General features: G+C 42.1%; 3 protein-coding genes across 6 annotated transcripts in view; 2 read left to right on the forward strand and 1 right to left on the reverse strand.

Annotated features, from left to right (window-relative positions):
* rgs7a (regulator of G protein signaling 7a) overlaps window positions 1-1,082 on the forward strand; it is a 52,343-nt gene extending 51,261 nt beyond the window's left edge. For all 3 annotated transcript variants that reach the window (XM_084020655.1, XM_084020654.1, XM_084020656.1), the window contains one exon: window positions 242-1,082. The gene's annotated coding sequence lies outside the window, so the exon portion shown is untranslated. The remainder of the gene's footprint in view (window positions 1-241) is intronic.
* Window positions 1,083-2,116: 1,034 nt separating this feature from the next.
* On the forward strand, window positions 2,117-8,676 carry grem2a (gremlin 2, DAN family BMP antagonist a). Its single transcript, XM_084020666.1, has 2 exons — window positions 2,117-2,436; window positions 8,095-8,676. The coding sequence occupies exon 2, from the start codon at window positions 8,096-8,098 to the stop codon at window positions 8,672-8,674; it is 579 nt and encodes a 192-aa protein (XP_083876792.1). The 5' UTR covers window positions 2,117-2,436; window position 8,095; the 3' UTR covers window positions 8,675-8,676.
* A 936-nt stretch (window positions 8,677-9,612) lies between these two features.
* The window catches only part of fmn2a (formin 2a), a 33,056-nt gene continuing 17,208 nt past the window's right edge, over window positions 9,613-25,460 (reverse strand). Inside the window, exons 7-17 of one of the 2 annotated variants that reach the window (XM_084020638.1) lie at window positions 25,024-25,085; window positions 21,489-21,580; window positions 21,270-21,399; window positions 21,013-21,159; window positions 20,348-20,407; window positions 19,544-19,664; window positions 17,434-17,526; window positions 12,758-12,809; window positions 11,746-11,895; window positions 10,722-10,803; window positions 9,614-10,533 (exon numbers count right to left, since the gene is read on the reverse strand). In XM_084020638.1, coding sequence (XP_083876764.1) covers window positions 10,507-10,533; window positions 10,722-10,803; window positions 11,746-11,895; window positions 12,758-12,809; window positions 17,434-17,526; window positions 19,544-19,664; window positions 20,348-20,407; window positions 21,013-21,159; window positions 21,270-21,399; window positions 21,489-21,580; window positions 25,024-25,085 — 1,016 coding nt within the window. In that variant the 3' untranslated portion in view covers window positions 9,614-10,506. Of the gene's footprint in view, window positions 10,534-10,721; window positions 10,804-11,745; window positions 11,896-12,757; window positions 12,810-17,433; window positions 17,527-19,543; window positions 19,665-20,347; window positions 20,408-21,012; window positions 21,160-21,269; window positions 21,400-21,488; window positions 21,581-25,023; window positions 25,086-25,460 lie in introns of both variants that reach the window. The other variant, XM_084020639.1, reaches the window with a different exon arrangement.

Raw genomic sequence — 25,460 nt, forward strand, 5'->3', positions numbered from 1 at the left:
TGTATTGTCAGTGATACGACCATTTACTGTAGATGTTGTGATAGACAGTCTTTTTTAGAATCTTTACTGGTTCAAATCTGATGTTTAGACAGTGCATTCAACACAAAATGTGTAATTCCAGCATCATGTCCTTGGCTGCTCATGTTGTTATTATACTGTAAAAATTAATGTATTTTTTCTCTCAATCTATTTACACATTAACCTCATTCTCTTTCCCATCTGCCTCTCTCTCCTCTCCCAGTGCATGGGAAACCACAAGCATCCAAGAGGCTGATCAGTCATGTGCCATCATGCTAAAATCAATGCCATCTCTCTCTCTGGGACGTGGAGAGGAGGACCATTTCATTTCTTCGTCATCATTGTCTGTCCATCTGCTCTTGGCCTCAGTCGGGCAATGAGTCGGACCGTCTGTTCGTCTGTTGTCCACCGGATGTTGCATGTCCATGGAGAGGATGTTCCTTCTTCTCTCTCCTCTTACAGTACCTGATATATTTCCAGTATTCTCAGAAAGGAGGCACTGCTGGACCTGCGAGGACACTGACAGACTGGCGAGATGACAAATGTCATCGAAGAAAATCAAATCCAGTGTTCCAGTTCTTTCCATTGTAATTGCTGGATCGGAGGCCCCTCTCTCACTTCCAGCTGAAACAAATGATGTCAGAGAGAAGAGAAAAAGAAAAAAAATCACATAGAAAAAATAAATAAAGTGACAGCTTAAACTGATAAATCTAACCAATGTCATTGCTTTACATGAACTGAGGTCACGGATACTTTGTCACGCTATGGGAAGTGTTGTGCAGAATGAATATACAATATATATACATATATATATTATGATTATGATTATTATTATGATTATTTATTGTGCATTTATTTTGCTTTGCATTATTTTATTGCACTACAATAATTAGCACATATGGTTTTCATTGCACTTGTAAAGTCAAATTCAAAATTACAAAAATGCTGTCTCCTGTCCTATGTAGAACATAATTATTTGTTATTCTCTCCTGCATTTATTTTTATACCATATTTAAAGACACTTTTACTTACTTGTATTATTAAAGTTGGCCCTCTATCTGTTACTTTGGCCTGGGTTTGTTTTGTTCTTTCCATTTTATGAACACGAAGTTCCACTTCAATGCGCCGGAGACGGTAGCATTCATTCTGCAGGCTTGAAACAATCCAATAAGGGTTGAATAATGCACTTCTGCTTTCTGCCACTAGAGGTTGTTAAATTATTTCCTACAGCAGGGAGCAGCCTCCTTTCAGCAACCGGCTCCTCCTCAACACAGATCAGCAAAATGCACCACAGTGCTCTGCAGACAAATGAAGTTTTGTCATGCAAAAATGTCATCATGCTCTGGTCTGCTGAAGGGGTTTTTGTTCAGACTGTACCCATCTGAGGTTTTGCAGGGTTGGTTGATGTTTCAGCTCTTTGATGGCAGAAGTGACAGACAGTGTTTTCTGTCTCTGTGCCCAGTGGTCAGCTTAGTGAGAGCCACAAAACAGACAAACATTATTGTCTTTGCATTGAGAAATGTGAATTGTGGCATTTTTCAAAGCACCCTGTTAGCGTGTCTGAGTGCAGCCATACAATGATTTATGCACGAGGATTATGGGTTGTGATGTGATGTGGTCACAGTGCCAATGAGAGAGGATCATTTTGAAGAAGCTCATTGTTTCTTCACAATTTTGTCTTTTATTGTCCATAGTGGCAAAATGTCATCCCGCTTCTAAAAATGTTAATGTAAATGTCAAGCTGAGGGGGGGTGGGAAAGCAAACATACAATGGGACAAAAGAAAAGCTGTCATTGAGATAGATTTTATATATCATGGATGGGTGATAAAAATATATCAAAGCAAAATATCAATAGGCAGAAAGAGAGAGAGAGAGAGAGAGAGAGAGAGAGAGAGAGAGAGAGAGAGAGAGAGAGAGAGAGAGAGAGAGAGAGAGAGACTTAAATGAAAGAAGTGAAACTTGGTTTGATTCACACAATGACCAATAGGATAAACCCTCCCAGTTTTGAGGAGGGAAGGGGGTGGTGGGGATTCAGACTAAGGCAGGCTTTACTCCCTCAAAGACACACTACAGACTTTCTCCACAGCTCTAAGGTATGGGCTTACTGTGACTGAGACCTGGAGCTTCTCTCGAAGACCTAAAAAACAAAAAAGACTAAAAACAGTTAGACTGAGAAAGTAGCCTCAGAGACACAACTTTTCCAAGGAGATGGAAAAGTGATTGTGTTCAAGATTTTGAAACTTTACTGGAGGGGGGGTGGGGGGAAACCAGGAGCAAGGACAAGCCTCGGGATACTACAGATTATGTTGCCATGGAAACCGAAACCTGGAAACGGACGCAAGGACCACTGAAGGTGGACAACCTCCCTTGACTGCATTCTCGACACCTTACTGTCCCGCTACGCCCTGTTTTGAGAGGTAGTAGATAAACCATTCTTTACACTTCACTGCCATGACACCCACAAACACTTTATCGAAGAGAGTGAGAGCTCTTTAACACTTTGTTCAACTGCTCCGACGGTATTTTTAAAATGTCAAACTTCCATAACAAATAGTAGGCCGTGCACTGTTTACAAATGAATACCATGTCAGTCATGAAAATGGGCATATCAATTACTCCCACTTCATTTTCATTAAATCACCGGATTATAAAATAGAATGATAAATGCTTTGACAGATGGAACGTATGCAAAGTTAAATATATATGTATAGTGATAGCATATCATTTAGATTCAATGAGAAAATTGTAGATAAGTGAGTGCTGGTTCAACATATTCCACGTGAGCGCTTTGAACAAGTGGGCAGCAAAAAAACTGACAGAGATAGTGAGACCGAGTGACTCAGTGAGTCTCTGAATGACTCAGCGCTGAACCACGTTCAGTAATCCCACCAGCAGTAGTTGTACAGCTATTTAGTTCTGCCAGCAGTGAGGGTTTCATTCCTACTGGGGCCACCCATAATAACCATTTTAATCAAAACAATCATATGCCTTCAAGGTAAAGGTGTTCTGGATAAAAAGTGTCTAAATTACTATAATTAGTGGTTGGAGGTTCCAGGGAATTAGTGTTGTGAGTGAGAGAATTAGTGAGTGATGACTGTGCATCGACACTGAGATTAAGACTCAGTCTAGTGAATAAAAAAAAAAGGGAATGTGAGACATAATGATGTTAATGTATACATAGTCTTGTATTCTGAGTGTACAAAATAATCTCCATACTTTTTCTCTCTGTTCACCTACGTGTGTGTGTTCACTTTCGCATATGTTGCATCGGTGTGTAGCTGTGTGTACACGGAGGTGCATGAAGTTGGTGTATGAACACATGCGTGCGGTGAATGGTAGGAGTTTGCCTTCTGATCCTTCTTACAGCCCCGGCGACTGCACCACCTTGCACAGTCCGCTCTGATGTCAAGAGGATTTAGCACATTACGGTTCCTTCATCAACAGCCTCTAAAGACAGTCAAACGGGTATTTGATGGATGCCTTAACAACATTCTTAACATGTGAAATGTATGCTTTACACATGAGCGGGCACTAAGAAAACACTGAGAAAAGCAGATTAAAACGGCAGAGTAATGCTGCTCTTTGGTCAGATTTGTTTTTTTTCTGGTATCAACAGAACATTTTTAAGAAAACAACAGAACACTCATCTTGTGAGAAAAATGTTAAAATAACTAGTTTAAGCCCCTTAACAGGCAGTGCTGCGACTCATGCTGTGCAACCAAACATTGTTCAAAACCACCTTTTTTTTGTTATTGAAGGAATGTTGCAGCCATTATAAAAGTCATTGGCTTGGATAATTCAAATCGCATCAACAAGGTCTAAAACAAGCTGGTACAGAATATAAATGTGGTTCTGTCGGACCACATGAAATAAGAACATTTTAACAACCTTAAAGCTTGGGATATCTGGGACTCACTCTATGGGATAATATATGGGACTCACAGCATTAATGGAGCAACCAACTATTTGCAGTGTAATGAGTACCTAAACAGAGAATGGCGTCACTCTCCCTCTCTGTGTTGGAATCAGAGCTCCCCTGTGCTTTGTTTGCGTGGCCGGGCCTGCATGCCTCCCTTTTAGTGCGTGTCTCTCTGTTGCGCCCCATTGGCTAGCTAATGGCCGCCACTCTGCACTACACTGATATGGCTGATAACGCCATCCCAACCGTAGACCAGATTAAAATATGGACATAGCCTCTGTGACATCATAAGGTTGTAAAGAGCCATTCCATCAATTATGTCTCACTATAAGCATTAAAAGGTTTAATATGCAGAACTTATCGACTCAGTCCAAAAATAATCTCTTCCAATCATCACTTATGACCCACTAGAAGTGGAACTGCATCAACAGACAATTTGCTTTGTTCATTCACTCTGTAGCTCTCTCGACCATCGAGGCTCCCTCTCCTCCTCATTGAAACGAGGAGCGGTCAACTATATACGCCTTGTGTTTATCAAATGCCAAATGTAACATATTAGTGCTGTTAGCACCGTTAGCGGCTAGCTGCCGGTTCAGCAGTGGCCCTGTTGACAGCCATGTGGTTGGCAATAGATATTCTCTGAACTTCATGTCGAGCACATTTAAACCTACTTTAAACCAGTTGAGAGGAAATAAAAAGGGTTTAAACAAACAAATTCCAAATTCTTTCTGTGCAAATGGAAGGTGGTGTTAATCACTGCGGCTAAGTAGTGTCACCATGATCTGAAATGAGAAACCCTGCACTATCATAGCATCTCTAATTGCCTCTCTCCACTAAAGCACTTAATGTTACTGAGGCGAAAGACTTGCCTTAACATTCTTGCCCGTACTTAGCTCGGAAAGCATTATATATGGGCTGCTAGTCATTATCAAGATGGATTGTGGTGACAAATGGCTGCCCAAACTGCCTGAAGCAGCCTCCTGGCAATATTGGCATTAGACACATTTACACAGAAAAAGCCCCCGAACGGCCCCCCCTCCCCGACAACTGTTAATGAGCCAACAGCCGAGCGTAGTTTGGGAAAATAGAATCCGCAAATGCAGATAATGACATGGTTCCTCTTTGTAATTGGCTCCAAGTGAAAACATTTCATTTACCTCTCTTTATATCCTGTGTGTGTGTGTGTTTGAGTCTGCCTGTGTTTGTGTGTGTGTGTCCACATACATGTGTGTGGTCATGTAGCCTGTGTGTGTGTGTGTGTGTGTGTGTGTGTGTGTGTGTGTGTGTGTGTATGTGTGTGTGTGTGTGTGTGTGTGTGTGTGTGTGTGTGCAGCTACCCTTGTGTGATTGAGGTTTGAGCTGCACGGTGAATTAAATGCAGTTCTACTGTAATTAACTGCACTTACCAGTCTGTGTATGAGACTTTCTGACGCACCAATAATTGAGGCATCAGGTTTTGTTTGTTTTAACCTGCCTTTGAAGACATGCTGGGAAGATGTTTCACATGGTTTAGTGGAAAATACATCTGTGTGCACAAAATGTGGATGTGTTGAAAGATTCTTGTTCCTCAGCAACTGAAAGTCTGAAATATTAAAATATGCTGCGTCTAGGCTGACAACGGTTATGACTAATTTTGTTTTTCATCCCTTTTATGACATTTGAAAAAGGCCGATTGTTATCCATAGAGAGAACATTACCATGGTATTATAATTCAATTCTGAAAAACAAAACATAACAAGTTCCCACTGATGATAATAGTTGTTTTCCAAAAGGCTTGTGTCTTGCTCAGCAGTCTCTCTGGTATTTGTTTCTGGTATTTGTAATTTCATTAGAGGTCTGCATTTTGGAACCAAGGTCTGCCACAGTTCAGTGAAGCGTATCCCCTCAAGTATTTGTGGTCCCGGTAAAACATAAAGCTGTGTTTGTGGACAATATTAGTGTTCGGCAGACAGAGAGGTCTGGTTCAGTTCTGCCTCAGCATTAACACACATAACCACAGTCTCCTTCCGTCTCCGGGACTCGGCGGTGATTAGTGCGCGGCATCAAGGAGAGACAGACAGAGTGACAGAGAGAGAGACAGATGCAGAGGGAAAACAAATGAAGAGACAAACAACTGTGGAGAGATAAACAGTAGTTCACGGTGGGAGGGGTATATATATGTATATATAAATATACATATATATACACACACATACAGTATAATGCATGAAACCAGAGTGGTGTTGGTTTTGTTTCCCAGTAGGTCATCTGTCCCAGACGCCACCTTCTCTTCAGCCCGTTTCCTTCTATCTCCTAACCCCGACCACGAACCACCTCAGGGGCTCAACCCCCCCCCCCCCCCCCCAGCTCTATCCCGAAACCGCAATTTGTCTTGCAGCAGAGATTGATGAGGATAGTTTAGCAGGGCCGACACTATCATACTTAGGCAGAGTTTGGGAGTGGAGAGGGAGCACTGCTGCTGGCTCTATAGGCCATCCGTCATGCCCTATGTACACAGTCGGTCAGGTCATCCCTCAAAAGTCCCCGGGGCATTGCAGACTGTAGCTCACCAGTCACGGGGCGCCTCTTTAAAACGGTGGACAGCAGGGAGAACGGGGAAACAGAGAACAAGAGGCTGCATGCAGGAGAAGAGCCTGTTCCCCTGACCAGGGGGGGGTTCAAGCATTTCAATACAAAGTCAGCAGGACTGAGATGGCACAGCTCAAGACAAATGTGACACTGTGCTGAACATGGAAGGTAGATCACTGGAAGATGGAGTGGGGTCACGACTCCCTGATGCAGTAGGCGGTGGAAGGACCCAGTAGGAGTCTTGGGTTTAATTATTCTAACCTTATGATGGGTGTGCACTGGTATTTGTGTGTGTGCACACAGAAGAAGCACATTCTCAGAGCAGTAGCTTCCATTTTTGATTAAGATATGATTCAGAAGATTTCTTGGCAGGGCGCACACGAAATACAAACTAAATCCTCACTGCACAAGTTTGCTCTAGTGGAGTAATAAAGAACAGAAACAAAAACAAGAGATCAGATTTGCACAAGAAAGCATTACCATGTCGAGTAGATCTTCTCTGTCCATGTGTAGAAAAAGTCAGGTTGGAATTTAAACTACATTTCTGCGAGACGGACAAACAGCTGCTGCCTAGCTTACATTACGTGCTGCTGCGATAGTGATATACAGACTCGAGTGCGAGTGCAGTTCGGACAGAGCTGCCATGACTTCAGGGTCAAGGGCAGAGAAACAAAGTGGATTATGATAAAGTCATTTGCACCATGTCTGGTTGAGGTGCAAGTCCAAGAAGGGAGGTAAGGGAACATACAAATTTGCACAGCAAAGAAGAGTATGTGAATAGGAGCGGCCAATGGCCTTGAGGCAGTTTGGTTCTCTGTCAGAATTGCTGACTTGATGTCATGCAACGCTTGTCAAGAGCAACATCTGCTGAAAAGATGCTTGAGTGATGGTCAAAAATGTGCTGGCTCAAATTCTGACAGCATACACGCGGGCGGATGCTCCATCCTGAATGGCAGAGAAGTAATTAATCTGGATCATGCTATCTTTCCTTTTGCATTATGGTGATTATGGACATTCGGGTCATTCTCAGTTCAGTTGGCTCCACAGTATATCACCAAAGAGTAGAGAGAATGGACTCCCAAAGGGTATCCGTAGAGTTCCCCAACTCTTCCCATAATAACATGCAGATGGGCCCCTCTAATGCCTGTTTACATATCTGCGGCATAGTTCATGACTAAAGTAAGCAAAGCCCTAATTATTTTACCCGGCGACGGGACCAATAAAATCAACTTCCCCTTCTCGTTATGGGTGTTTAAGTGTAGCCTTTGATGGCAGGGCTTTGTTTATTTTTAGAAGAGTTGCGTAGCTGAGAGGAAAGCAAATAGAAGTAATGACACAGAGATGCTGACAAATGGGAGACCTGGTGATGGATTCTTTCCCCCGGTGATGCCTGGAAGGCTGGACTGCCAAGGAGGTTCAACATGAACGCACATTAACACAATCGCAAACATGATTAGCAATATTGAACATGTTTGCTATTTTATAACTGTACTTCAGTGCGATTCATTCTAAACAGATTTATTCTCCAGAAACTATATGCTGTGTTTAGAAATGGAACGCATGGTAACAAGCCTCTCTCTTTGTGCAGAATGCTGTGGAGAATCACTATCCCAGTCATACTGGCTGGGCTGCTCTGCATCACGGCAGAGACCAAAAAGCACCGTCCCCAGGGATCCATCCCATCCCCATACAAGACCAAAGGGAACCTGTCCTCGGAGCGTCACCACCGGCTCCTGCAGCAGAAACCGGAGGTGCTGTCCTCCAGCCGGGAGGCCTTGGTGGTGACGGAGCGCCGCGTCCTCCGTACAGACTGGTGCAAGACCCAACCCCTCCGTCAGACCATCAGCGAGGAGGGCTGCCGCAGCCGCACCGTGGTCAACCGCTTTTGCTACGGCCAGTGCAACTCCTTCTACATTCCCCGTCACATGGGCCCCAGCTCAGGTCAGGGCCAGAAGCGAGGTCAAGCTTCGGGCTCTGGAAGGAAAAGCCACAACAAGGCCCAGGAGCCATTTCAGTCTTGCTCCTTCTGCAGGCCACACCGCATCACACAGCTCACGGTGCAGCTGCACTGCCCAGACCTGCAGCCCCCTTTCAGACACCGTAAGGTGCAGAGGGTCAAACAGTGTCGCTGCATGTCTGTAGACGTGAGCGGCCATGGGAAACTGTGAAGGGGGGCCGAGAAGGCCTTTTCCAATTAAAAAGGACACATGAGTATCGGCGAAGGCAGAGATTCGCCTCACAAGGACTGGCTTCAAGTTGAACTATTCTGCATCGTGTTGTAAAAATAATGGCTTGTCCTACAATGAAACGGGACTGGTGAACAGAGGCTCAACGATGGTTTGATCACACACTAGCAGCCATGTTGGCAAGCTGATGCTGTCGAAAGAGACTAATTCAAGCGTCGGCGAAAGAGAAATAGAAGATGAAATAGCCAATCTTCAACATTAAGTTTTTCTTCCCTGTTATTTCATAATGTTCATATCTACCTGGCCATCTGTACATTTGTCATTTGATTCCTGATAAAGGAGTTAAGAAAGTGCCTCGGTGTTTTACAAATATTCAACATTATGGATGATGCTGATAATTTCTCAAAGAAACATCCCATGAAAACGTAATATGTTTTAAGCTGGTGGATCTACAGTAATTAAAAAGTTAATCACAATGTTTTAAACTGTAGGAGATGATGATGGTTGTTTTACAAGTATTGTATTTGTTGTCCTGTATCTTTCCTTAAATTATGTCCCGAATGAAACACAAGTTGATGTGAAGGAGCAGATTTCAAGAAACATGAAGCCACACAGCAACCGACTGCTTGGACACAAACCTGGCTGTATACTGTACATTTGCCACAAAAATACTAGCCAGTAGGAAAAACATACAACTGCAGCATGTGTAATGGAGGTGCAATGCAATATATACAGTATATATATATATTTTATGTATGTGTGCAAGTATGTTTGTGAAAAATATATTAAATCTATTTCATATAAAACAACTAAACTAAAATGGATGGTAGTTCTGTACCACTCAATCACGGTTTTCCAAATGATAAATAGAAAACAGCAGATTTTTTAAAAAATCAATTCATGTTATTTATTTTATTTCATTAAATATATTTCTTCACGGTCAAAAGGTATTCGGCCATAACACATCGTTGGTATTGCACATTAACGTCACGTCACATGGTCCTATTACTTCATTTGCATATGGGAGTTCACACACTGGAAAAGTTAAACTAACTGCATAGGATTTCTGCTTAAAACACAAAGCATGTCGACAGTAATGCTGAATAAAACAATATAGGACAATATCGGTTCATATCACTTAGATGGACACATAAAACTACAATTTAGGAGCCGCTATAATTATAACTAGGCTCCGAAACGAACTTGATGAAACCATTAAGTGAAGTTTCAGCCAAAGTAAAACAGAATTCTCTTCTTAACATGTAACATTTAATTACAGATAAGTCTCAAAAATACGCTCTGTTCTACAGCACTGATTTGACTGATTTGTGCAATAAGGCACTTTCTGTCTGGCAGGTAATCGATACCTACTGTTGAAATGATATAAATGTCTGTGCTTTTCACCATTAAGGGAAATATAAAGATGACATCTTTGTTTCTTCCTATAAACTAGGCTTAGGAATTGCACTAAAAAAAGAAAACAGGCTACAAATGGCTTATAGCATACCGAGACAGCTGGGTATCATATTGTGACTCCGCTATGCATTTTCTGGCAACTGCATTTAATCTCAGTTTAAGGTTTAGTAGCAATACTTCATTTAATTATGTTAGTGCTATGAAAGAGTGGCTGAGAAGGTCATTTTTCATACAGTAAACAATATAATATCCACTTTGAACTAATTCTCAATAAACAACAGTCAATTGAAAACAAACACAGGAAGCAAACAAATGCTGTCAAAGTGACGAGTCATGTCAGATTGTACAGACAGTGTTCGTGCAATAGGCTGGGTGATGCTAATTTTCCATTCTGTGCTTCAGATCTTCTGACCCAGCTTAGCTTTCTGTGGAATTAAAAAAAAAAAAAAAAACAGGAGTTATTTACAACTTTCTTCAACGCCCTGACAAGTGATTGGAAGGAGGAGACACTGCACCATGGGAAGAAAAAGGGAGGCCAGTACTCAATTTAAAACAAATAAAAAGGGACAGATGAGACCACATAGTAACTGGGACGAGAAGCGTAAAGACGTACTATTCCAGTTGCATGTTTGGGTTTCACATTGTAGGAAGCCTTCTCCTTTGCCTGTTTGAAGGACTCTTCAGCCATTTTGACCCTGAAAAAACACATTTATAACCATCAGTCATTGACACTGCTGCTAAAATTCACTATTTCACCATAAAAAACAACAGCCTGGGTCATTGTGGTATTTGGTATTTTTAATATATTTGGACACAGTGAAGTCGGTTTGTCAAAGAGCCAGTACTCCTACTTTGAAACAGCTCGCTCACATATTTTAATATTGCAGGCAGCGACCCAGCAGTGTCACTATTCATTGGTGCTTTAAAAAGACAAATGATCAGCATTTTGGTATTGAGTAACAATATATACTAACAGACATCCTGCCTCTACTTGTTATATGGGTAGTGCCCTGAGTCCATATGACTGAGGATTGATATCTATAGTTCCTCTGGGGTCTTAAAGGAAAACCAGCAGAGTGAACTGGGATGATTGCCTGTAGCAAAAGGCCAAATTAAATTAAATTTGGTCTTCGTCTTTACTGAACAAACCAAAGCTTCTGACATTTTGCTTCTCTTACAAACACATATCACAATTCAATCTTCATTTGGCATAATGGAACAATTTGTTTTCTGTTGACATATGCAGCAGTATCTTTATATCCATCAAACCACTGGAAGCTAACTGGATGCTGCATGCGTTCTTTTCATTACTGGGGTGAGGACAAAGATTCGGGTCATTTAACCTCTTTTCCCTTCATGAATTTCAATGAATCCGATAGGATCTTCAGTGAACGCGATGTACTGCAAGTTATTAATGGCGATAGTGAACTTTCGCTGGGGGAAGAAACATTGGTGTATCTGTAATAACATTTTGGAAAGGTCAGAGAGTGGGTTACCTATCCCAAAGACAGAAAAAGTGATTGGAAAGTTCCTGATATCTCAGCAGGATTTGATATTCGGACAATAGGTTTAAGAGTCCCATTAGTATCCGTATCAAGTAATAATGCTACGTTCTGAAAAACTTATCATATGCTCACCTTTCCTGCAACATGAGCTTATTCTGCTTCTTCCACTGGTCCTTAAAATCAGTGGAAAACTCGTGCCAAATGGAGAAGAACGTGTTTGGAGAGACCTCTTTCTCTCCTGCCTTTGGTTTAACCGAGAACGACATGCTCAACTCCAAGAAGCTGAGGACACAGAACAAAAACATTACTTCAAGACCAAACTCTTACAACACGAAACGGACAGAAACACACTATTGTGAAACTTGGCCATGCAAAGAAAGTATGCAAAATATGAAAGTGAATCTTGGAATAATATGCTTGTTTCACATATTTAATAGTAGATTTTTAAACAAACGCAAACCACAGATGACTGTGCATTTCAGAGAAGAACAGTCTATAAAAAATAAAACTCTTATACTACAGTGTTTAGTTTGTCACTCCTCTCCCTGGTGTGAATAAGCCTCCGTGGAAGTTTGTGTACATATACATACTGTAGTGCACAGTATATGTAAGCATGGGTGGACGACAAAAAAAGATGTCCGACAAGTACACAAAGACTGATCCAGCAAAAGAAAAGCATGCACATGGCAGGGGATGACACATGTTAAAGTTTTAAATGTGGAGGCCATTTACAGTGGATCAATACAGTGGACAGGTTGGGGTCTCTTTGTTTGGAGTGTGCTATAGGAACACATTCCTAGCCAGCAGTAACAGAAGCCTGGAGCCAAGGCTGTCTACTCTCGCTCCGCTTAGATAAACAACACAGACACCGCACATGGGGCCTCCCGTCTACTGGGGGCCTGGCATGATGGCCCGCACCTTCCGTGTAACTGAAGGAACCGGAGGTCCTACGTATTGACAAAGTAGCACGGTTATGGTTCTTAGGAAACTGGATTCGCATCATCTCGCCTTGCCCTTAATTTCAAATTCACAACTGCAGTCGCCGGTTTACGACAATTGAGAAAAGTGCATGTAGTGATGGAAATTACTTTTCAGGTGAAGACACTGTCGGAAATATTGTTCACAGAAAAGAGAAAGCTCTTACATCTTCTGAGTATCTGCCAGCTGCTTCTCTTGTGTTTCCAGTTCGGTTTTGGCTGCAGAAGAAAGAGGCATGTTTTGATAAAAAAAAGAAGAAGGAAAGAGCAGGGCATAAGTAAATATAGGATTACATTCGGATTAGGACCGATTCAGGATTTCCTGTTACATCAGAAAATACATCTTTCACCCATATAGGAGGATTCCGTGTGTCACCATTACTTACATCAACAGTCATCTTCAAGGTCAGTGCTGTGCCACCAGGTTATTAAGTGTTGGATTGTCCGCTGTTGCACAACTGACAAATGAGTGCTGCAAATCGCAGGACAAGTGCTTCTTTGTGCAGGGTTACTTTGAATGGAGACAGATGACTGTATGTGTGTGTGTGTTTAAGAGGTGTGAGAGAGTAAAAGAGAAAGGGTAAGGAAACTGGGAGTTGGACTACATGGTACACATTAGGACATATTTCCAGCAGGCCACAACATTTATCTCGGTGGGCCATCAGGATCACTTTGACTGCGTTATAAATGATGATATAAGAGAACAGCAGTGAAATGTGACAGCCTCGGCTGGGAAAATGCTGCAGGTTACTACTTATCAAATTTCAGACCCATGCTGCCATTTTCAGATATATCATAGTAGAGTCGATCCAGCTGTTTCTTTTTTTTCCTTTCTATATCTCATAGCTAAAGGTTAGACATTACATTTACACATAGCTTCTCTGTCCCCTCAACGTCAATTATCTGCAAGCCGCTGCTGCCTCAAACTGTCAAATGATCAGAAATGACCCATGGCCTCCTCATGGCTTGCAGAGACACACATGACAGTAGATGGGACGGAGAATCTGTCCTGGCACAAATCTGTGTTCTGCTCTTATGCCGGGAATATCTGGTTGCGATGTGTAATTGAAGCCAGAGCCACATCTAAAGATCTCAGACAAACCCTTTGAGCCCAGCGCGGTGCTCTACCATTCCACAGAGCTAAACGTCGCTGTATCCCACAATCGTGTCTCTCTCTGCCGAAGGCTCCTAAATAAATGATGACAAATTGATAAATAATACGAATGGGGCTTGCTAAAAGCACATTTATAATCAGGGACAGCTCTTTGGCCTTAAGGAAAGCAATTTTAAGATGCTACTTATCATTTACTGCAACACTGAGCTTGACCTCTGCTTTGAGTGAATCTATTTCTAGAAATGTTGAATATCAATCTGATGTGATAATGGTGTTCTTATTTACTTTTTTTATTTTACTTAATTAAATGTAGCTGCAATGCAGTATACATTGTATGAATACTTAAGTAAAAGTCCTGTATTCACATTATTACTTCAGTAAAAGTACCAGTATCAGCATCAAAGTATACTTAACCTCTAAAAGTAAAAGTGCTCATTATGCATTATCATAGCCCAGGCCAGATTTGTATATATTATTTAAATGGATTATAGTTATTGAAGCATAACTGTGTTCCTCACGTTAAGATCATTTTCCACTCATAAACAGATCGGTTGTGGATATAAATGGTGATGGCGTGGGAAAAAAGTCACATCCACAAAATATGGTTAATGAGTACAAATATACACAGTGCATTGGGAAACCGTGGCAGGCCTAGACTGTAATTCAATAACTTTAATTTGATTTGCAAACCTTTGTTCCTTTGAGGTGACATACTGAGATTTGAGGCTCTAGCTAAAATAACAAATAACAAATTAGCAACATTTTATTCCATTTCTGAAATATTTGTTACATTCATTATTATTATTGGATATGATATTGTTAGACTCTTTTTGGTAAGTTCGTTAAAAAAACAGCTTTAAGGACAGTACATGATTAAAGGTTCTTAGTTACGTTCCATCACTAGTGTATTTGCAACAAAATAAGATAAAATATTTCAAGTAATAATATCAAAGATGTTAATTCTGTTATCACTTCATGTGGCAAGATACCGACCAACATGTCTATTTAATGTGATTTTACCATAACGTGGTATTTATATATATATTTTGATTTAATTAAACCTGCTAACATGACATCCTAAGCGGCAGAGTTGTAGTTGGTAGAACAGAGTTTAACATCAGTTTCACTAATCTCCATGTCCATCAGAAACAGATTATCACACGGCCGGCGCTCTCTTGCTAGTCACAGTGACTCCATCAAAGGCCTGCATGCATGAGAATTTGTGAAGCGAGCGGGGAAAATCGAGCTAGACCAAACAGCCAAGCTCCAACAAGTCCGCTCCCACTGTTATTCTGTGGTTAGTTTCATGGTCAAAAAATAAACAAAAGCGTTTTAAACTGTGGAGCCAGAAACAGTTTAACCCCAGGCTTTTTAGAAATTACAGAAATAACAAAAATAAGACATTTGGCTGTTCTTTTTTTTTATTTTTACCACCGCCGCAGCGGAGGAACCCCAAGAATCCCGTCTGGAGCCTCCTGAGTCACATGTCCATGTAACGGTGCTTACATCCTGCTCTCAGAGGAAAAACCTCGTCATTTGCATCAAAGAGAGAGCTCCCATATTTCTCTCAGACACAGAGAGAAAGGACGAGGGAGGAAAAGAAAGGGCTGGAAATGCGGAGAGATGCTTTCATCTGCAGACTTCCTTTAAAAACGGACAGTGAGCATTACCACGGACGAACATATGCTATACATTATACTCTCATCTGAATACAAAAGCAGTTGGAAGAGAGGCCTGTGAGCCGGCTCCTTCAGAAAGATTGGTCACAGCCAACTGAATGCAGCCAAGGTCAAAGCCAATGCAACATAAAGAATGACATTTGGCTTGTTATGTTAAAACAAGCATAACATACTTAGTCTTACACCTTTGAAGTGGGCCGCAATATCCCAATATTGTTGTAGATGTCTGAATGTAGAGGAGAAAAATAGTTTGTCTGTGTGACATCTGGTGGACGCCAGGAATAAACACGACATTTTTAGTGGGTTTTATCAGAAGGATATCTGTAATCGTAGCCGTTAGCCTCCTTCAGAGCTTAAAATTCTGGGGATTGCAATGTGAGTCCATGTTTCAGTCACTTTGGTCCAGACCGACATATCTCAGTATCTCATCTCTACTGAGGGATTGCCGTGACATTTGTTACAGATATCTGTGGAGCCCAGAGGATGAATCCTAATGCTGATCCTGATTTTTCAGCAGGCATCTAACCCCACGTCACCAATGTTCATGTATACAGAGAAATATTTCAACATCTACTTGTTGGATTGGCACAAAACCCTTCATGGAGCACCACCGCCAAGTTGACATTTGTGGGTTTTGACTGAAATGTCTCAACAGCTATCGGATGGATTGCCATGAAATCTGCTCCAAGCATTTCCTTCTCCCCTGAGGATGAACGTGATGATCCTCTGACTTCTCATCTTGCACCATCTTGGGATCAAATTTCCATTTCTGTCATTTTCCAATACTGTTGTTTATGACCGAATACCACATACGTGTCATCACCCATCGATTCGTGCACTGCTGATTTGAAGGCTTGAGTTTGACATTTTGACCATTTCCATCTTAGTTCCTGGCAACCAGAAGTGACACAAGAGTTTGGAACTATATACAAACAATCGCTGAATAAGACATTTTTAGGTGACCACAATGTTGCGATTAACGTTCATGAACTGAAAACAGGGTTCTACCAAGAAAAACTCCCAGACTGGAGAACTGGTGGAAGCTGCCTGTCAATCACAAGGTAGCCACACCCGACAGCATACCCTGCTATTTTACTCTAAATGGGTCCATGTTGGGACCTCTAGTCTCTTATTGCTCTGACAGAAAACACCCTCATGTTAGCAGTAGGGAACATCCAACAACCGATAGTGTGGAAAAGGACCTGAAATCTTTTTTTTTTTTAAAGAAAAAAGGATAAATGTATGACAATTACATATCATGATGTTATAAGTACTAAGTGAAAGGGATCAGGCACCAAACAAGTCCGTTTTATTCCAGCATCTGAGGCATCCAGCTCTGTTCTCTGCAGTCAATATAAAAGACTGCATGACAGGTTCACCTTAGGCCATCCTGAATCCTCCTTTGAGGCACAGCAAGGTACACTCCGCTTTATAAAAAAAGGGGAGAGATCAAGATAAAAGACCCAGCTACCAAGTGCAGTCATAATCTGCCAAAGCAAATAGGCATATTTGAAGCATAGCTGTGAGTTATTCAATACACCCTGGAATAAACAGATGTCCCTATGGAAACGACACCGAGTGAACCCTTGAGTGTGTGTATATCAACCTGAAAACAGCATGAAACAGATTTGGAAATGTGTCTGCAGACAGAGAAGAGTTACAGCTCTCTGATTGATGAGCTGCTGCACGTACTCTCACACCACAGATGCATTTTCCCCCAGCACAGAATACTGTTTGAATCAGGATGGAAACCTTATTTTTAACTCCTGATGGCAAACAATATGCTTGAACAGCTTGACCATCATCTGGTTCATCATAAGAAGAAGGCTGGTAGGATTCAATAAGCTACAGTGCCCAACTACTCGTCTCCCGATGCAATGGTGCAACTCACTGATGTTCTTTCAATCGATTTTGGATGGAGGCCTATGGCACAGAGCAAAACAATATATCTGGCTTAAGTACACAGAGAACACTTGTTCCTTTAGTTTAGTGGGACTGGCGGAGGTTTTATCAAACATCCTTTTCAATGGATTTGGAAAAACAGACTCACCTTGGCTAAGAAATTCATCCATCTTGCCCTTAAAGGGTTGCAAGTTTTCTTCAGAGGAAAACTTGCAAACTTTCTCCGTCTCAGCAGAGCATGCTGAAACAACAAGAGATGATCATGATGAGTCTTTCTGCTGCACTGCTACCCAGCATTTGTGTTAAAATGAAAAACTCTACAATGCACTTCACCCTTCTGGCTGAACTTTAATAAATCTCTACTGAATTTCTGCTGAATAAGGACCTGCAAAGACATAATGACCCATAATGACTAATAAGGCACCCCCAGGATCCAGGAAGGCCTGCGCTCCGATCCCAGGAGGAACTTATCGTCACGCTCTATCTGCAACCATAACGGATACACGAACTCCGCTAAAGTGCCTTAAAAGGTGGAGAGGCCACGAGGCACTTCAGGGAACGGGGAGGTCAGGACTGGGCAAATGGTAATTCATAGACCATGTGGTGCCTCAACCTAAAAAAAGGTAGTTCCCTCCACTGTGTTGCTTACTGATGTCCTTCGGGCCAGCCAAGGCCATTTTTCTGCGCCGCCTCCTTATCGGAACCCCCCTCTGGGAACTGTCATCGAAGCCCTCGTCTGTTAGAGCGCTCAGCTGGCTCTGCTAGGTAATGAAGAGGTCTGCAGGTATAGCATGTGATGATATATTTATGTACGGTCAGCATGTGCCACTGCCACTGGGGTCGAGGCGGACGCTAGTGGAGCTCCCCTGCCAGCGACTCCATCTATGAATTGCATATAATGAACAGCCTAAAGAATCATCATGGCAGAGGAAAGAGGATATTTGGCAAGACAGATCAGGCACCTGATTGGTTTAGCAGCAAAGATACATAAAACATGATCGAGAACAGACCAGGTTTGGGGAATTGTCGATCGAGCTACAAGCACACATACACACGCTAACGTCTGTGCACATATGTTTGCACAAAAAAATATACACTGTTGTTTTTTTTTACCACCTGCAGGTACTTCAGTCCTTGGAAAGTGTTCCGAGTGCTGAGTGACTTGAGACAGAGTCATGAAAGGTAGTATTTCCCTCCGGCCTCATTCATTAGGGCTCTTTACACTCAACCAACAATCACTTCGACATGTCGAGCATATTTTTTTCCGACATCTTGATATGCAACATAACTCTTTCATTCTTAACCAGAGTTTTTATTTAACATATAATACCAAAATGCCACACATAAAGTCCCTATATGAAGCAATACTTATCATATGACTTCTTTGATGGATTATTGTATTCGTTGTTCACTGACTCAATCTTTGGCTTGTGAAAACCATTAAAATAATTTAGTTTTTAAAGTTGATGGTTACCGTTTGTACACAGTGCTATAAAAACTGTAACCTAACAATAATAATAATAATAATTTGTTCATGACATAAAAAAGCTGGTTAGTAGAAAGTGTATGGTCATGGAAGTTTATGTAATGGAACTGAATGAGCAAGTGACTGATGAATGGAAAAAAAAGGAAGGAATTAAAGAGTCAAAGAGTCAGCCATTAACCAAATCAGACCATTCATGAATCATATTTAGGACAGCCCCGGGCAAAGTGCACAGCATGCACAGAGACATGCAGGACTGTTTGGAAATTCTCTTCAAAACGGTCTCCTTGCTGTGTTTTGGACGTTTGTACCTCGCGGTACGAGGACATTCAGAGCTCCAGGAGAGTCTCTTCCAGTTCAGTGAATAGTTGCTGATTCTTTGATAGTGTATGCAGGTACGGGAAGTTCCCTGACCTTGCCCCCCTCTATATTTTGATCTCTATTTCATGAGGACAGTAAAGGCACGCCAGGTCCAACAGGAGTCTACATCTGACAAGTCACATCTGCTTCTGGTTAGCTCGTCTGTACGACAAACAGATGCTATCTTTCTGTTGACCCGCCTCTACGATCCACACATGACCATAGCTGGTCACGTTTGGAAAATTATTATTACATTGTGTGAGGGGATATGTGCATGGATTTATACATACTATATACTGCTACATGTGATGGGATATTAAAAATTTGTATGCCCCTTCTATAATTTGCTGGATGGCCAATTTAACTATCTGGTAATCTTGTTGTAAATATGCGGTTTAAGGGATGACGGCACTACCGTTGAGGTCTTTCTTCAGCTTGCGCAGATCTCTTTGAAAGTCGTCAAACTTCATCTGTGAGGCCTGGAAAAGATCCTGGGGCTCGGGCAGAGAGTAGACACACGTCTCTCTGCCAGCATCCTGGTAACACACACACACACACACACACACACACACACACACACACACACACACACACACACACGCGTCTAAGTCAATATATCGAATGAGAGAGGGCCTCTCTAGTATACACTGTAGACACCAGGCAAGATTGAAATAAATGTCTTCAGAGCCCAACATGTTCTTATCAGCAGTCCAAACATCCCAGAAAAGATACGGCTGAAACCACAGCAGATAATAACCATTACGCTTGGTGCAGAAACGACTCTGCGATTCTCCCCCATCAGAGTTACGACGAGGCCGGGATGAGCGCTAGAGCCATGTCATGCAGGTTGATTTTGGCAAGCGGCACTCGACTGAGTTCATCTCATCTGGAGAACCTAATTATTTACACTAGTGCTCCTTTGGATGCCGTTCCAATGAACAGACTTGCAGGTTTGAATGAATCCAGACCAAAGCAGAGCAAGAGGGGGGGGGATGAAGAGTGAAAGACAGAAAGAAAATTGCACGAGAGAGCCAAGGAAGAAAGAGAGAGATTTGTTTCTGCCATAAATGAGGAAAGAGAAAATAAATAATTTGATAAAAGGATCAGCCATGGTATCCTCTGGCAAGACAGGAGATGAAACGAGAGCTCTGGAAGGATTTCTAAGCAAATCAGACTAAAACAGAGAGATAGATTCAAATAAACAGGAATCAAAACATACCTCATCAAAGTGCCTTAAATAGTAAGCAACAATGTAGGACAAAAGACTCTGGGAGTTATCCTGAAAGAAAGGGAAAAAAAGATCAAAATAAATAAACCCCCTTTATTTATTAATTTAATAATTTTGGAGCAGGACGTTTTAATTTGTGCGGTCATAAGAAAGGGATAAATCATGGCAGTGGAGGAGCAATTCAACAAAACATGACTGCGCGGGGATGGCTTTCATAACTCAGAGTTTGTGGAAAGTTTGATGTTCTTTATGGATACCTTACCCAGTCCACCACCACAGAAACACAAACCACAGTGTCCTTATATGGGAGTGCCAAGGGCACGTTGAGCCTGTTGTGATATTGAGTAAGAACAGTAAACAGAAAGGCCTCTCCTCTAAATCTGCACAGCTCATGTTCGCCAGCGACGGCGGCCCCTTTAAACTCCCGGACAATTCTACAACTAAGATCAGATCAACATTTAGAGGCCCCATCTCCCCCCCCTCGCCACTTATTTCTGGTACAGTGTGAATTACAAAATGAAGCGGCTTCTATTGGAGCTCATGAATTATTCACACACACACACTTCCCGTTTGCTTGTGAATAACACTTAATTGAGCGTCTGCTCTTGCGGGGAGCGAGTGATGTTTGCTTTCACCCACGAAACACACAAACTCACACTGCTCTTAACGTCCTTCAGCTTTGGCAGAATGTCCAAGGTGAAGCCGTCTGCTTGCCCTCGAGACCGATTACCTCCGTTCATGAAGTTGCCAAAAGCCAGCACCAGGCCCAGCACCTGCAGTACACACTTGCCACCCTGGAGAGTCTGGTACACACACACATACACACACACACACACATAAACATGATGACGACACAGACGTTAAAGTGAGCGATGAAAAGGAAAATTAAAGGAGACGAGGGCCAGCGGCTCACCTTGCACACTCTCTGAAGGATTTCTATTTTGCGGACGACTGAGGTGATACATTCGTGGAAAGTCGACTGAAACAGGATGCAGAACACTCGTTCAGAGAAGTTGGGGATTTGGGATAACTGGAACAGAAACCTGATGAAGGCACAGGATCAGTCACCATAACATTAATATCAGAGCTCTCGTGTGATGAATTTGGTTCTGAAGGTAGGTTTAGCGTTTACTGTTCGGGCTTGTCCAGCGGCTTGGCATCCTCCTTGTCTCTGGATGATTTAATATGCTTTTGAATGCCTTCCATCTCGTCATTTTGAGCTCTCTGTCAAATCAAAACGCAGGTTAAGTTACAGGTAAAATTGCTGCTATTAATTGATAAACTTGAATCAGACTTGTACAGGCAGGCATACACGGCTGTCTTTTAGTCATATTTAATAAGTATGTGTGTGTGGTTTATATGCGTTTTATACTTGTATGGATTGAGGGTATAAATTAGATGACCACTAAGTAGCAATCAAAACACAATATAAAACAAAAAGTCAGTTTCGCACAAAACAAATTTGGGTTTATGAGTGTGAATGGACGGGACAGTGACAGGATGAACAATACGTAGTGCATCAGTTTGATTGAGCTTTACAGTTGTCACGCAAATAGACCAAACCAACGAATACATGTAGAAATAAAACCGTTGTTTTCTAAAATGTTCATTGCATGACAACTGGACAACATCTGCTGATGAACATCATGCGATCTGGTCAAAAGCTCCAGAGAAGCTTGTGGTGGAGCGGTTTGTTTCTCCGCTTCTCAAGTAGACAAGCTTTAGCTCGAGCGTAAAATAAATCTGTTGTTTTGTTCTGAAACTCAGCTGAATGCCCGTCTATACAGTAGTTTCTTAAATGCAAAAAGAGTTATTCAACCAGACTACATTCCTCACTATTATCCTGCTGTCAGGCCCTGGACCACAGTTTTATACAAGGTGGCATGAAAACAAAAATAACAGGACAGAAATGCCCTTTTATTTCACAAGAGGCAAAGACAATAGATGTCAATGTGTTTGACGCAGATGGGCAAAACAATAAAATCATCCCCAGGAAGGGAATGTAAACTATCTCTCGGTCCCTATAGTCCATCCATCCCAAAGTCTCAGCAGTCTGGTCTCTCCCTCTGCTCCCCTCCATCTTTCTCTCGGCTCTTGGCCTCACCATGGATCCTTGAGAAAACATCAAACGGCAGCATCAAACGCACTGAGGGCCCGATTAGTATTCTACACACCGCTGCCTTCTGTCGACGAGGGCAAGCTCTCCTTCGCCTTCTCTCGAGATGTTTTCAAGTGTAAATATATTTAATACAAAGCAGATCCTTTTCAAAGGGCAGCAGCAGGGCCCAGCAGTGTTTGGTGTAATTGGGGACAAGTAGGCATTAGCGTGTGATCTTTGAATTGCTAGGGCATGTTGCAGTGGTTGTTAGCATGAGAAATACAGTCCCATGTGGAATATCAAATGCAAAGGAAAGTAGGATGATATTCATGATGCCAGAATCCTAGCGGTAGACAAGTGGTATTCATTAGTCAGGTTTCTAGCGCGGGGGCTAAACAGTGCCAGCCAGGGCTTAAAAATCACTATTTATGTCACTCAGTTTTCATTGGAACATTTATGAGATTATTTGTTCACCGAGATGACAAAGAATAGCGCCCATGTGACAAATTGCATCACGTTATAAACATGTCAAAGAGCATGAGGTGATTATTTGTAGTGTAGAAGTTCGTAAGAGGGACTTTGACTCTGACTGACCTCCGTGACATTCAGCTACCGTCAGCTGAAAGGAGAACTTCAGACTGTCTGGACCCAGATTATGGCTTGTGATATTAGGTGGGGGGGGAGGTATCCCACTATCACTGTGACCCCTTTAATGGCGGTGGCTCATTGTTCAAAGAACAGGAGCAGCTATAATCCGCAGCTCACAGACTGAGTGACTCTGTCCCTGCCTGTGTGTGTGTGTGTGTGTGCGTACAGTACAGCGTGTGCACTTTTGTGCGGGTCGACGTGTTTGTTTGCGAGCGTGTTTGTGAGAGGAAAACGAGAGCAGAGGGAGAGCAGTGTGTGATCTCGCTCCTAGCACAGTGAGTGAGGGTGTAACCATTAGAAGCCCCTCGCATTCCTCGAGACGGGCTGACTGCGCTGCCAACTGTGGTTTAGGGGGCTGGAGACCCACAGACAGGATGGAGTCTCGCAATACAAAAGAGAAACAATTTGGCTCCACAACTCAATAACACAGCCTCGGGCCGTAAGGGGGAGAAGGAGAGAGAGGGAGAGGGCTTGAAAGTCTCGGGGTGAGTGGAGAGGTTAGAAGACTTTTGATCCTCAGTTATGACACATTGGTTCATAACTGCAGCTTGTCTCGAGCCTCGGTCTCATTCCCATGATCAACATTATTAATATGCCTCTGGCAGCCGAAAGGTCCGGGCCTCTCCTGTGTAGTTGTGCCAAAAAGCAATTCACAGGAATTTCACAGCATCTTAAAACTGTATTACAGCTGAAATGTGGAAAACATGCCCCGTTTTCATGTTCCATTATTTACTGACCCGGCTTCGAACGGGTCCTGAACCGTTTCCACTGGGCGGGGAGAGAGATTTCCTATCAGAGAGGATTGATGAATATGTATTTACGGTATACAAGGAGCCCTTCATGCGCCAGAATGGAGACTTATCGAAAGTGGCGATGACAGCTCCGTAATTCTCTTTATGCTAATATTATACGATACGATGCGGTCGTTTCACTTGGCAAAGTTCAGTGTAGTTTTTTAAGCATTTTAAAGAGGAGCTGTGTAAAACAAATGCTGGTGTTTTTTTTTTCCTCAACTATCCTTCCCTTTGCACGGGGGCATTACAAAAGTGGATTCAATCAGATCCAGTGTGAAGAAAACATGTTTACTATGTGAAAGCGTTGGTCCCCTTCCAGGCCGGCAGACAGACCTACACAAGACCGACTCTGTCGCCAAACAGCACACATACCAGTACGGTTTGTGGCTGGCCTGTTTGTTTTGGTATCTAATACACACTTCCTTCTAGTTCACCCTTTCAAGTGGAGCATGGAATAAGAACTCCACATAAAGAAATATGTTTGCAGTGAAGTGACATCCCTGACTGACTTGTGTATATAAACACGCCAATTTAATTAAAAGTTGATTTTTTTTCCATTACCTCCTAAGGTATCTTTTGATGGATAGCAGTTGGTGTTTTGTGGCTTACCCTCAAGGAAGTACCAAATTAAACAACACTAACAGCTGATGAATGATTCTTTTTGTTGCCATTTTGTTGATATCATGGCTATCAGTCTATAATAAAATGATTGCCTGTTATTCACACATGGCATGAGATGCGTAACCATAAATCATTCCGTTTGTCATATGCGAACTGTTCCAAAATAATACTTCCACTGCGAAACCACAGAGGAATAGACTGAGATTTTCCCACACCGAATAGTCGAGATCATCCTGAGCCGTCAGTGGTGTTACTTTGTGTAATTATACTGGGTTTGTTGCTCAACAGCTGTGTATTTATATGGGTTTTTGCATTGGCAGGAAAGTGCAGGAGTGTATTTTACTTTGGGATATTGTCTTTTCACTGGATCTATTGACTCTACTGAAACCACCGTCCACATGAGCCTGGATCAAGCTCTCTTCAAAGTGAAAAAAAAATATATAAAAATGACTGCTGTAACCATGAAGTCTAATTTCTAGTAGCACTACAGCTTCTGTGATACTCACATTTTCATAAAGGGCGTGCAGAGTCTCCAGATCAACAACGGCGTTGTCCATATTTAGGACGGCTGTGGATGGAAAGAGAGGACGACGCGGTTAATGTGAATGTTGAAGCGTAAGCATGTCATGACATTCTCTGTTACCTTCGAGGAATGAACCGTCAGAAAATAAAGCAGCACAATCAAACCTCCACTTTTACATTCTCTATGCATAATAATACTTTTAAACTTTTTAAGTGTTTGCAAGTTATTTTGCTCGAGCTGAACAATGTCAGAGTTCTCTCTGCACGGCCGCATCATGTGCCGTACGCTGTGACTTATATGGATATCTGCTCTCATCATGATAGCACGGAAGGGGCCACAAACTAAAACATAAATACTGAGGTCTTAGAAAGCTGTCAAAGGTACAAAGATCTGTGTTTGAACTCCTGTGTTTGAATTCCT

This window comes from Eutrigla gurnardus (assembly GCF_963514095.1).
Source record: "Eutrigla gurnardus genome assembly, chromosome: 11".
In the NCBI taxonomy this organism is placed as follows: domain Eukaryota; kingdom Metazoa; phylum Chordata; class Actinopteri; order Perciformes; family Triglidae; genus Eutrigla; species Eutrigla gurnardus.

What these genes read in the sequence shown, in the direction of transcription:
- grem2a (XM_084020666.1), top strand. Translation starts at nt 8,096, where the DNA reads ATGCTGTGGAGAATCACTATCCCAGTCATACTGGCTGGGCTGCTCTGC.